Source organism: Mixophyes fleayi, chromosome 4 (assembly GCF_038048845.1).
Source record: "Mixophyes fleayi isolate aMixFle1 chromosome 4, aMixFle1.hap1, whole genome shotgun sequence".
In the NCBI taxonomy this organism is placed as follows: domain Eukaryota; kingdom Metazoa; phylum Chordata; class Amphibia; order Anura; family Limnodynastidae; genus Mixophyes; species Mixophyes fleayi.
Window position 1 is genome coordinate 227,492,717 of NC_134405.1, and position 14,430 is coordinate 227,507,146.

At 37.2% G+C, this 14,430-nt stretch overlaps 1 protein-coding gene across 1 annotated transcript in view; it reads left to right on the forward strand.

The window, feature by feature from the left end:
* The first annotated feature begins 222 nt into the window (after window positions 1-222).
* PLEKHG7 (pleckstrin homology and RhoGEF domain containing G7) overlaps window positions 223-14,430 on the forward strand; it is a 62,684-nt gene continuing 48,476 nt past the window's right edge. Inside the window, exons 1-4 of the mRNA XM_075209393.1 lie at window positions 223-589; window positions 10,821-11,288; window positions 11,377-11,556; window positions 13,137-13,159. Of these exons, the coding sequence (XP_075065494.1) occupies window positions 10,878-11,288; window positions 11,377-11,556; window positions 13,137-13,159 (614 nt within the window). The 5' untranslated portion in view covers window positions 223-589; window positions 10,821-10,877. The remainder of the gene's footprint in view (window positions 590-10,820; window positions 11,289-11,376; window positions 11,557-13,136; window positions 13,160-14,430) is intronic.

The following is a 14,430-nucleotide window of genomic DNA, read 5'->3' on the forward strand; positions in this document are numbered from 1 at the left end:
GCCTTGACCTATGACCTATCCTATACAATACAGCTCGCATGCTGTCAAAGCGGAATGAAATAAATATACATTATGCCACAACACAATTTAAAAGCATCAGTTACACATTTATGTGTTCAGTCTAATAATTCATCAGCATTTAAAAGTAGGAAACGTTTGCAAAAATGATTTTTTTTCTGTCTTGAAAACAAACACTGCAGGTCTCCAGGCTAATATGGGCGGGGATGGACTATTGAAAAACGCAGTCCTTTGAAAGAGTACAAGTTCTGTCAGATGTCTTAAATGTTACTAGATGAACCTGTTCCCTGACAGACTAATAGGAGGCAATTTACACTCAACTGCAAAGATGGGGAATTACTCCAATGTTTTATTGAAACGTGCTCTAGTAAAAAAAGAAAACGAGAGTCTTAATTAGAAACTTTGTCTTCTCAGGGAGTAGAAATTCTCGGATTTACAGCTTTATAGAATATGCACAGCGATTGCAAAGGGTGTGTTATCTGCATTTCATTAGCTTGGCTGACTGGCTGGTAGTTTGGTTAAAGTGCACAACGGAAGCACACTGGAATAAAATGATCACAAGCTCCAAGCTGTAAGTATGACATGTCTTCTTGTATGTTTAGAAAGTGATGCAGGAAGGAGTGAGTGACTCTGATAGATCTTTTACTGTGTTCCAGTGAGTTTAACAGGAGTTTACATTGATTGGAACAAATGTATTATTTAATCAGTCACCGGATGCTTATTTCAACTTTTCACACATGTACATGTATATTTCTCTCTATTGTGGAAATTATTGTTGTCTCTTGTGAGTCTATAATGCTTATGAAATCTTATTATATACGTTCTTTAAACGGGAACATTTTTGCTTATTTGCTAAAACATACATTTTTCATAGAAGAAATGCAGAGCAATTGTGCAGTAATTTTTGTGATTGTTGTTATTTGAAAAATGTATTTTATTGAAGGATTGATTGGGACATATACAATAATCAGTGTCAGTAGGAAAGCAGTATAAACAAGGAGCATTTACAATAAGAGCCAAATAATAAATATGGCACTTACTATAAGTGATGGGAAAGAAGAATGAATGTCAACCAGCAATTTATTTTTGGAATTTAATGTAAAGGGGCCAGAGAGTGACTGAGAGAAAAGAATGTAAACAAAGGAAAAAAAAGTGGGAGGAGAATACGGTAGATATAGGGTATGTGGTTTTAGGGGTGGGGGAACAAATGAGCATATTAAGTAGAGAAAGGTAATCCCAAATTATGATGAGTTGCTCCTGGTTCCCACATTTTGACAGAATGGTTTTTGTGGAATATTTAACAAAAGCATCTCATATATTTCATAGTCTATTGAGAACCACAGAGGTGCAGATGGAGATTTCCATTTGGCTGGCAGGTAGCTACACAATTATGAGCATGATTAATTTGTTTTGATGAGACTTACTGGACATAGATTGAAAAGAGTTGGAATTTTGGTAAAAGAGTGATGTTCCCCTGGGCCACCGATAAAGTGAGGTCTTCTGTCAAAAGAATATGAGTTTTGGACATCCCCACCAGATGTGGTGAATACAGGGCCATCTTTTCCATTGGGCACGACGGGCAAGGCTCTTAATGAGAATAAATAATCCTGCAAAAGAAAAAAACCTGCAAAAAAAAAACCTACAAGGGTCACTGAGCAAGTACATCTATCTATCTCTATCTCTCTCTCTCTCTCTCTCTCTCTCTCTCAGATTATATATATATATCTATCTATCTAGGGGCCCCGGTGCACTGCTTTGCCCGGGGGCCCATAATGTTGTTAAGATGGCCCTGGGTGAATAGAGCAACGGTGAGGCATTCCTTCCAGTAGAAGCTATGTCTAACATCTTATGAAACAAAGTACCATCCATACAAAAGTTTATAAGCGGTTTTTTTTATTTTTACACAAATTAAGCAACTCGCAGTGTGCTCCTGTATCTCACCCCATTCTTCCTCATCCATGTCAGCTTCCTAGTGCACTTCTTGGGGGTCTTTTGTTGGGGGTCTTGAAAGTGACAAGAGAGTCAAATGCTGTTACAGGGTTTCCATAAAGATTAGGTTTGGCTGTTTCATAGAAATGTCTCAGCTGCAAGAATTGATAAACGTTTTCTGTTGGGATCAAGAAATCTTCTTGAAGCTCTGTATAGTGAGGGCAAGTACTAGCCCAGATGAGGTAATTTAGAAAATGCCTTCCACCTGCCAACAAAAGGCAACATAAGGGAAAACTGGGATTATTCAAAGTGGAATAATTGTTGAAGATGATAATAAAGGATAATTCTTGGAAATATAGCCCAGTTTTACTGGTGTTGTCATTGTTGTGCCAAGTAGTGCACAACAACTGCAATAAGAGCAAGTTTTTGAAGATGTTGGAAAGCACTGTCCGGTCATTGGTAATTTGGCGTTTCCATATGGATCCAGGGTATGGGTGCATCGGGTTCCATATAGATTGACAAATATCTATGATAACACGCCTGTGATTTCGACAAACAAAATGTGATTTTATTTTGTGGGCCAGAATGTTGTAATATGATGGTGATCCTCATTTCTTGTGAGTCTGCAGAGACTTTTAACTCCTGAAATTTTAACTCCAGCTTGAAAGTGGTAATATTAGTCCGTGGCCCTTACTTTATACCAACATTTATAGTTTTGGGAGTAACTATGCTTTAAGAGAAATATTGTGTAAAGCTGCACATATAGGCAGCGATTTGGACAGCCACTGAGGTCGTTTGAGACTAAGCTGGTCTCTCATAATTCTGTGAGGCAGATTCAATAAGCCACGAAGAGACACGATGTGTCTCCAGAACAGTCCACTGAGACACATTGCGGTGGAGTTTTTAAAGAAATATTTGCTTATTTTCCCTCGCGCCCCATAGAGATGAGAGAGACAGAGTGGAGATTTCTGTACTGTATTAGCTGCTAAGGTGCACAGACAGGCATCAAGGCGATGTCCGATGGCACCTTAGGGCTAATTGAATCTGCCTCTGTGTGTGGTCCCCAATTGACCCATCACACCCTATCAACATCCGACTGAAAATTCCTTACCCTGCCCATACACTGAAATGGAATGATATGGCTCCCAATTACTTTGGTCAGCTAATGATTGTGTTCTGCCAATGTGGGGGCAGCTTAAGAGGTTTCACAATCGTACTAAATACTTATCACATATGTATAACTTGCTGGATCAAAAACAAAGTAAAGTGCACAAAGCTTAATTATTTGTGGTCATATTATATTAAAAGTACATTAAACACCAGTTGAATAAAGTAGGAGAAGTAAAGTATGAGTGGCATGTCATTAGTCATGCAGCTAATGGATTCCATAGCTAGTAAACTGCATAGTAATAAGCCTCTCCTAGTTATAAAAAGAGAAATATTAAGCTGGGTGTTGATGTTTGGATGGTAAGCAATTAAGTCATTCTTTTTATGGCTGCTAAATGATGTGTACTTCAGTCTGTAAAACTGCATCTTAGGATTGTCATTCCTGAGCCAGCGCAACTTTCTTTTCTGTGTCAAAACAATGTATTGCTGGAGGGATGATGTGCAACAATGACCTCTAATTCATAAGGTAACACATTATGTAATATCTGCCCCACTCTATCATTATCTGTTCATTTGGTTGTACGACCAGTGAGACTATAGTTAGTGAGTTATAAAACCAGAAACCTCCGTTTCACATCTATGTATAGTCATAAGAGCCCATGTTGTGTCCTAAGAGATCATCATATAAATGTGTTTCTACAGATTGGGCAATAGGCAGATGGAGATGTACTGTAGGTAATAATGGAGCACTAAATATCTATTATGGCTTCACTATCACAACAGATACAAATGTTTCCTTTGTACTTGCTGCAAAGAACATAAATGAGGAACACAAAATACAATTAGTTGCTTTCATGATTGTTACATAGTGTACATAGTTACAAAGTTAATAAGAGTCCATGAGGATCAACCTTTTTTCCAGGTTACAACACCATGGTATCGCTGCCAGTTTAGTATCAGTTGGAAATAAACGGTTCCTATAAGCAAACTAGATTTATCCCCACTTAGCTTCCTACTTGTTTTCGTAAGTCCATTGTCAGCACTTTATTATCTTGTATACGAAGGGCCAGAGTAAAACGCTGATAAAGTATGGGTATGTAGATGTGTAATGGAAGAAATCTAGCATCTTATCTTCAGCCATAACATCCTGCATAAAGCACCTAAAAATTGGTCGATGACACATACTTGCAAATGTATGCAATTGAGATTTGTGCAATCTATTAATATTTTATATATTTACATTTGTATTGAATCCTTTCTTTTCAGGCATTTGTAGCTACCTGTAAATTAATAGAAGGACTTGCCTTATGTAGTCTGCATGACAGTCTTGGAGTAAAATGATAACATGCGCCAAGGCTCCTTCCATTTCTTGTAGCGTCTCTGGGGGAAGATACTTCTGATAAGTCGTCAGCTGTGGTCCATTGATATTTTTGTGTTCCTACGTTATGTACAGTAAGGCCTACATCCATTTGCTTAGCATAAAATATGCAAATTTGTAATATGCATGCCCACAAAAAAAAGTGAACAAGGAAGGGAAGGTTCATGCAAACTCAGACCGAGTACAGTAATGACGTGTTCACTTAATTACAAACTGATGCAGACCTGCAAGGAGGCTTATATATGCCTGTCGGTAGCCATATCACTTGTGAGTTCTGGTGTAAATAAACACTTATGGTGAAGCTTCTGACTGGATGATTCACTTCGGAAACTGATAGGTGCTTTCTCCATTTCTCGTACCTACATTATGGGATTTTGAGGGTATATTTTAAAAATGTTCTTCTTCAGACAAGTATGACTTAGCATATAGATGCAAATAAAATTTTACGCGCAGCTGTTTAGAGATTACTTTTTGGATGTATATGTGTCCAATTCAGCACGAACCCCTTAGTGATTTTAAATATATTTATACTGTACATAAATGTTATACTGTAAGTATATAAATTATATACTGAATAAATGATTTAGCATATGGTGCTAAAGCTTTACGTGCCCCAATTTTTCTGACAAGATGAAACTTTCATTCAATTAATATCCAGGCATTAGGGATAAATTTATCAAGCAGCACAGTGGCCTAGTGGTTAGCACTTCTGCCTCACAGCGCTGGGGTCATGAGTTCAATTCCCAACCATGACCTTATCTGTGAGGAGTTTGTATGTTCTCCCTGTGTTTGCGTGGGTTTCCTCCGGATACTCATGTTTCCTCCCACACTCCAAAAACATACTGGTAGGTTAATTGGCTGCTATCAAAATTGACCCTAGTGTGTGTGTGTGTGTGTGTGTATGTATGTTAGTGAATTTAGACTGTAAGCTCCAATGGGGCAGGGACTGATGTAAATGTGTTCTCTGTAAAGTGCTGCGGAATTAGTGGCACTATATACACTATATAGCTTGCTGATGATGCTCAAGCTGCGGGTTTGAAAAGTGGAGATGCTGCCTATAGGTAACCAATCATATCCTAGTTATCATTAATTTAGTACATTCTACAAAATTATAGCTAGAATCTGATTGGTTGCTATAGGCAACATCTTCACTTTCAAACCCGCCGGAAACTTGTAGCCTAAAACATTTACCCCCAAGTCTCATTTATATAGATGCAGAGGTGAAACTATGCAGTGCAAATGCTCTTTTGTGATGGGACTGGTGTGCAGTTCTGTCCTATTTTATAGAAATCACTTGTGCATGTAAAGCAGCGCTGTGTTATGTATGTCTTTGTTTTGAAAGGAACTCTTCATTAATCTCTAGATCAAATGTAGGTACTCCATTTATTAATCAACATTTCTGTTTTAACTTGGCTAGTGCTGTGTTTTTTGTTTTTGTTTCTTTCTAAATACACTTGCAGATTCATAATTGATGTGGTGGTCTATTTATAATAGCCTAGAATGATATGTCAGTGCTGGAAGGGATGTTTTGACACACAGAGCACAGGTTGTGATGTTACCTCATTTTTCTGATAGACAGAAATACATGACTTTGGAGGGAATGCACCCATGGGAGGCAAACAGATACCAGCAATATGCAGATTAAGAACAGGGACAGGAGATAAAATACGGACAATAAAAGTATACGCACTAATTGACTCTTAAATGCAACACTTTGGATAGGGAGTGATAGGCACACAATAAGAATAATTTAAGATTTGGGTACATAATTGAGATTTCAGTGTAAATTAAATTTTTAAAAGCACTTACAGCAGTGTTCTATGTACATATATGTGTGCGTGTATATTGAATAAATACCTCCTCAAGTTTTAAAGCTGGAGGAATCGGGACAAACACAGCATGCACGAGGAGGAGGCATGTCGCCCATCACAGGGGCATGTCCAGTGCTTCTGGGCCACTGGACCACCCCAGCCCCATTTACATCCTCTAACATGACCCATCAAATTTATGCCACCCGTTCACCATTTCTCTGTGATGCAGATCATCAGTGAATGTGACGTAACTCCCAACTTTTTGTCCTATGGGGCAAAGGTGATCGATCCCGTGGGATAAAGCCCACAAATGAAGACAGTTGGGAGGTATGTGGATAGGTCCTCAATGATTCATTTGTTCTATTGGAGAATCAACTGTAGTGCTTCTGTAAATCATGACCATCATGAAAGTCGTAAATAAAGATCATTTTAGATATCATTTTTTAGGAATGATTTGTTTTGCATTTGAGTGAAATATATACATAATCTGTAAACAAATTGCATTTATTTTAAAATAGAGTTTCGATTTAATCCCTAATCTAATTTCCCTTTTTATACAAATTTGCATTTATTGATCTGAGTAGTTGTTACATTATGTTTAATTAAATGTAATAAAATCATGTTTAGACAGTATTATAGCACAATTATCACAAAAGATTTAGGGATCTGCACGTGAAGTCTTTTTCTCTCTCTTTAGAATGGTTAACCAAAGACATACAATGGAACATGTGAACATATTTAACAAATAACCTTTTAATAACCAGCTTTTTCCATGATGATACATCATTACACAAAATGGTAAAATATATGGTACACTGACTGGCTACCAATATTAAAAATCGGGACAGACAGTGGCAAGGTAGAGGATTGTTCTGTATTAAGTGTAAAGCTTGAGAGGTTCTTGGATCATGGTTTGGTAGTGTAGAATAAGAATTCGTTAAGAAATTATGGTCACCAAAAGGTGACTGGGTCTATTAATCAGAGAAGTTGATTTTAAAATTTAAAGAGCTATGATATCCACTCTTGACCATATACATGTTCCCTATCATGGGGGTAATGTCATTTTTTTCCATAGAGGCTATATGCCATATAAGGTTTTAAGGGCTGATGTTAAAGGGTATTGATGGTTCTTTAAGCAGCCGCTAGAATATGGTACATCGCTTTTTTTTTTATCTCTGTTTATTTAAATTCTGGGGTGTGTAGCATAGTAGGAAATTCCAGGGGAACATTATATATATATATATATATATATATATATATATATATATATATATATATATATATATATATATATATATATATATATATATATATATATATTTGATTTATTTCCAGTAATAATCTGATTATACCCTAAAATCTTCCATAGTCATCTTGGGTGGCGTTCCACAGACTATTAGATAGTAATACATACATACATAATACTACTACTTTACTCAGTCATAGAACATCTTCTATTTTTAAAGTTGGTCATTATTTAAACCTTAAATAAGTTGTACCACCCACACACTAAACAGTTTATTACTGTATTTAACCCTATTGGCTGTGATACATTGCAAAGCCTAAAAACAGCTGTTCAGACTAAAGAGGATAGCACATGGCTGGATGGTGGAAGGATAATGTGACTAAATCCCATGCAGTCGCCTTCTGCTCTATTTCTTCCATGAGTTCCTACTGGTTTCAGTCTTTACAGTAAGTCACAGTCTATCACATTTATTATCGCATTCATCTGTTTCGTAGTAATGGTCCATATAGCTCTTCTTTTTTTCTTAAATCTCTTGACTTGTGGTTTTACAAGACAAAGTTGAATGCAGTACAGATGAAGCCTTCAGTAAGGTTTGAAAGTTGTACATAAATATAGGATTTGGAAGCGATGGCTTGTAAAGGCAAGTTTGCCTTTACAAGCCATCGCCGCTTTAAATTTTAGCTGCAAAGTCGCCGATTTCCGGCGAGATGAAAAAGATCGCACCATAATACATTTACCCCCAGGTTTCTTCTATAAATTCGCTAATTGAGTTTTTTGTTGCTTTTCGTTGAAGCTGTAGTAAGTTGGGGTTTGCATCATAGATGGCCAAGCAACCCTGTCAAAGGCCTTCTCTGTATCAAGGGCAAGTGCTACAGAAAGAATTTTTTTTTGTTTATATGGTGTATTACAGCAATTGTTCGTATGGTATCTAGCGCTTGCCTGGACTGGACAAATTTCACCTTGTCAGGGTGTATTAAGGTTGGTAGTAAGGGGTTTAATCAAATAATATTTTTGCATACATTCCTAAATCAGTGTAAGGAGATTGAGCAATAATTAGTACAGGTGGCGGGATCCTTTCCTGATTTCAGGGGTAACTACGATTTTGGCTCTGACTGTGTCAGGATGAAAGCACTGACTATCCAATTTGCTATTAAAGTTCAGCTTCATGTAGAGGATTAGTCTTGTTGACAATGTCTTGTAATAAAACAAATGGTGTATCCATCTTGTTCTGGGGCTTTTGAAGGTCTTGTGATTTTATGGTGTCTTTCATGTCATTCTCAGTGATATCTCTGTTAAGCTTATCCCAAGGTGGTGTTATTGATCATGGTCAGTGTATTTGAGGATACATATTGGTGGATTTATCATTTTATTGACCTTTTATGTATACTGTATAGTGCTTTGTAGGAAGTTTTGAAGATTTTGTTTGTTTTGGCTGGGTTGTATTGTAAGTTACTTTTTGTGTTTTCGACTGTATTGCTTGGAATGCACGCTACAGATGGGCTTCTAATCTGTTAGTTTGCATGGTATCCACTTCATTGCTTTTTTTCATAGATGTTAAAGACTTCTCTGGGTATTTTTTGGTGATAATATTGTTAAGCTCTGCACTGGCTTACAGAAGTTTTTGATAGTTTTTCTTTTTTTTAAGGCTTTTGCCTTTGACTAAAGGGTTGGACTTTGTGAGATCATGTATGTGTGTCTTTTGTTGTGGTGAGTTGAATAACTGACTTGTTGCTTTAATACATGTCTTGTGTGCCTCCCACAACACTGGAGTGCTGATTGCTTTGTAAGTTATAGGAAAATAGTCTGCTATGGTGTCTGCTATATCTGTTTAAAGTAGTGGTATTTTTGAGAAAGTATTTAATCTGCAGGAGGTTCTGATTTTTAAGCATTGGAGAAGGATAAATGTAGCTGTGACTAGTGAATGATCTCTGTTTTGAAATCCAGCAATAACTGGGATGTGGTGTTGCACCCTATTAACATGTCTATCTTCAAGTTTCCTTGTCCCATATTTTGTACGTTGGTCAAATTGATTTCTGTACGTCCTAATCTACTGGTTAGGATTATGTATAGGCCTTGATTGTCATTTAGACTCACAAGTACAGCTTGAAAGGGCGGGAACTACGTAGTATTATTTTCACTCCGTTGTTTTCGGAGTGGCAATATATGTAGAAAGCTTTAGGATACGTTCCGATGGATATTTTGATTCTTTGAAATGGATTCATATAGCCCTTTCAAATGGAAAGGGATATGAACTGTGAAGTATTTTGCATTATTGTTACTTATGCTGATATATTTTCTGTTTTATTTACATAGCAAGTATTTCAAGTGTATTTACAGTGCTCTGTCACATAGAAATCTGACATTGCTCTCGAATAACACGAAAGCGCATGACTGAAAACTCTGAGTGACGTGTTTGTGAAATGTCAAAACTAATACAGAAACCTGCTTAATCCACTGGCAATAATAAAAAGTATGCTGATTATAGCATGACATCTATAAAGCTGCCTTTATCCAACCACTTTTCATTTTAGTTTTTAGAGTCTCTGCTAATTGTCGAGGTTTTATCATATCTATTATGTATGTCCTGTTCTCTAGAAACGACAGTCTGGGATAATGCCAGAGCAATGACACTTTTAATCTTTTTCTTTTTGAGTCTATACCCCAGATACATCTCATATAAATCTATTTTACCTTGACAAGTGGATATTACAAAGTACACAACATTTCAGGAGGCTACTCCCCCTTCTTCAGGTCCAGGAGTGTGTATTTTATCTCAATATGTGGACATCAGAAATGAACTAGCTCAGATGATCATATAATATGTATCTGCTGGTATGTATCCTCAAAAAGAAAAAAATTGGCACTTTAATTGGACAAGCAGAAGCCACATTGTTTGAGAGCGCCACCACCTCTATTGAGAGAAAACAGAGGAAGTAAACTATATACATAGTAAATATTTGAACAACAATGAGGATTGGCACCCTATGCAATGTTACTAAACGCAACCCCTTTCTCAGGTCTTTAGTATGGAAATTTTGGGCGGTACACTAATATTCCATATTAAATAAATACAGAATAGCTTAACACACTGCCACCACTCTTGGCTCTCAATCTCAAACTACCCAGTAACTACACTCATTTATAAATTAGGATATTGTACATATTAATGTATTATTTATTTTATCTATACCATTTATTTATATAGTACCAGCATACCCTGCAGCGCTTTACAATTGGGAACAAATACATTAATAAAACAAAACTGGGTATTAACAGACAACTGTTTGTACACATTCTTTAAATTCATACATGGTATTTTTTTTATTTTCAGGATAGCAATGGATCTGTGAAAAACAAGTTGCAATCCGTTCATGTTTTTTCCCCAGACATGGATGAGGAGGTCATTTCAGTCCCACAATACCCAATTGAAGATCCTAATGATGAGGTATTTAACCTCAACCTCTCTTCCCCTATAGACCCTCATAATACATGTGGTGAGATCAATTTTAAAAATCTAAGCAATGAATCCAGTTTAGAAGATGCAAAGGACATTACCAAATCCTCTACTGAAAATTTCCGTAAGAAAGCAAATACTGTTCCACTTATTATAATGGTTCCTCCGAAAGAGACAGATGGAAACCACAGTACACGATTCCAGTTTGATAGGCAAGCACCTGCCAGGATATCTACCTCACCAACATTGAGGAGACTGAGGAAAAACACTACTGGAAACTTCATGTCATTGCAGGAATTTTTTGATGTCTCAAAGTTCCCACCTCACAAAGAAGAATGTATCTTGGTAAGTTCTTCAGAGCACCTTTGTGAAAATTCCCACCTCTATACAGCCACATCCTTGTAAAAGTACACTATTGTTGTCCTCTCCTCAGGATACTGGGTCTAGTGTTTCTCAAGATATAGATGATCCTGTGAATACCAATGATCACTTAGCAGACCCTGCTCTCCATTCTAATTTTACTGATGTTGAAATGGCTCCAGACCACAGCTGCAATGGAACGTCTGCAACCGAAACAAAAGGAGATATTGGGATGTTGGAACACAGCAGCCAGGTACAGTATGTCATGTTTTATTTTAAAGTAATCTCTGGGATACTCTGCTGTCCTATCAATACTGGCCCTGAGCGGCAGAGGTTAACATACAGCTTTGATAGGCTAGACTGGGGAAATGCGCTTGCATTAGTTGAGTTTTTGATTACACTATTAATGAAAAAATGCTTTATAAGTATTTAATAGAAATGAGATGGCGATAATCGAAGTGAATATTGAGGTGGTACATTTACTGCAGAGATCCTTATTAAATAGGGTTCCCCATGCAATTAAGGAAGGAAAACAACAACAACCATTTTCACCATCAATTGGGCTTTTCATCCATTGATAAATATACCTATAAGTTATAGTTGAGCATTGTAAAATATAATGATACCATTATAAAGGCCTTAATATATTGAAACCGAAATAGTAATAGTTCCAGTCTTGTACTACAAGATGCAACACTGAATTAATTGTATTCATTTAATTGTGTATGTATGTGTGTGTGTGTGTATATAGATATATATAGAGAGAGAGAGAGAGAGAGAGCGCGTGATAGGTGTGTGTTTGCAAATTCAACCATTATCTGACCATAGTGCCTGCAATTATTATATTTATCCAATAAAATATCTCCATTTTCCTATTGCAAAACAAAAATGTGATACCCTAATCAGATTGCTTTTATTTTGTGAGGTGCGGTAGAAGCACTGCTTACTTCATTTTAATAGTTGCTCTAAAATAAATATAGAAATGTATTGACTATTGCAGTCGGTAAGCATAGCATCTTAGAATGCCTTTCAGCCCAGGTTTACGTTTGGAAAATCGGTGGGGCTAAAAACACAGAATACTCTGTCCCTGATGAAATAATGATTTGAGGTAGACACGGAATGAAATCAGATGTCAGCTGTCAGTACCCTTAGCAACTGCAACTACTTTGGAATGCTGGCACTGTATTTCTGTCTCATTAACTGACATTTGTGTTTAATGAATCAGTTTGTGGTTGTACAGCAGAGGGCCCTTACAGTTAGTAATTCCTGGCAACCTATTCACACCATGTCAATACTCATTGTTAGAGTGAACCAATGCTGGTCTTATTGTATACAAGAATGGTGTAAGTAGAAAATGTCAGCCGACATAGTGATAACTTTTTTATTTGTTTATCCCTATTTATCCTTGAATTCTACATATGGACAACCTGGCAACAATATCTACCTTGACAAAGGCATAACTACCACAGTAGGAGGGGGTGCAGCAGCTCTGGGGGCCCACAGCTAGGTTGAGGGGCACCTCCTCTGTCAAATCCGTGTGTGTATATGTGTCAGTATATAGGGAGCCCTTACAAAAAGTTACACCCCTGCACTTAGGTAAACTTTAAAACCGTTCCCCTCTGTCTCCCCTTCTGCTGTCTCATACCACATGCAAAATGAGGGTTGTCTGCTGCTGTTATATAATGTGCTAAGCTGTGACCCAGATTTAAATGCCTTGCACGTACGTTCTGTTGCACCTAATGAATGAAAAACGTGACCTATTTAGACTATGTAGTAACATATCTTGTATGGTTATAGACAGAGTAAATGGTTCATGTTTGTCTTGTCTTGCAGATGAAGGAGTTCCAGCAGTCACAGTAAGTGAGAAAAAAATGTACATATGTTTTCTTCTGTGTTTTTGTTTTTTTTTTTTTTTGCTTCATTTGTTCGTAACACACATGCCAAAGATTTATGTATATAAATATTTGGGTGTGACATTGTATTGTAAAACAGCATTTTTCTCAAGCTGAACTTGTTTCAAAATGATTCTGAAATCTTGGCTTGTGCAATACTCATTAAAAGGAAATGCCATGATGTATGTGCACTAAAAATAAAGAGAAAAGATAATTGTATTTGTTTTGCATACTGTATATATTTATGCAATGAATTAATAACAATGTTTGCACACTCTCTGTTTAATTGTTATATTTGAAAATGAACAAGAAAACACTGGTAATTTATCCCCAGATAATACAGGCATTATGAGGATATCAATACTGTTGATTCTTTGGAACCAATCTGTTGTTGGTTACTAGAGCTGTGTGTTTTTATAGAGTGGCAATCAACGGACAGAGCACAACTTGAGGTAAAGAGGTGACTTAAAGAAGTTGTACAACCAACTCTACTGATCTGCTGTCTGAATGTTAAAACCTTGATTTAACGCAGAAAGAACAGGAATGACAAGTAGCCTATCCAGTTCGAGATGCACTTCTAGGATAAACCACATTTTAGAATACATGTACTTCTATCCTTCCTCTTTAAATAGAAGTTGCCAACAACAAGAAATTAACCCTTCACAAATACTTTGACCTTGCTACATTATGAAGTGCACTTGTTGTTTGTTTTTTTGCACTGACCCATTACTTTACCATGCTTCTAGCAAATTAGAATATTTATACTGCAAGTATCTGTGCAGGACCGGTTCAAGCACTAATGGCACCCTCCATACTCGGAAATGGCACTCCCCACTACTCAAAAGTAGTGACCCCTTAGGTGCTGCTCCTCCCACATCTGCTGCTGCTTACCTCATCAGCAGCATCCTTTGTTCTGGGGACTGAGAGTGAGACATCATACCCAAGCTTACACACTCCCATTGTAACACTAATATGGAGGAGCAGCATCTAGCAACTTCAAATGTTAGAAGCTTCGGCTGCATCCACATGTCAGCGGCCGACACTCTGTGTGGGGGGCGCCACGGGGACCTTATGTCAGTCACGGGCTCATACAGTGTTTGCTGCAAAATGGTAGTGAATTACTCAAAATAAATAAAATAAAGGGCACAGAAAAGAGCTAATGGGTGGAATAGTTTATTTCCACCCATAAGCGCGCCTGCCTCTGCGTCGGCAGCATATGCACCTGGTTTATGACA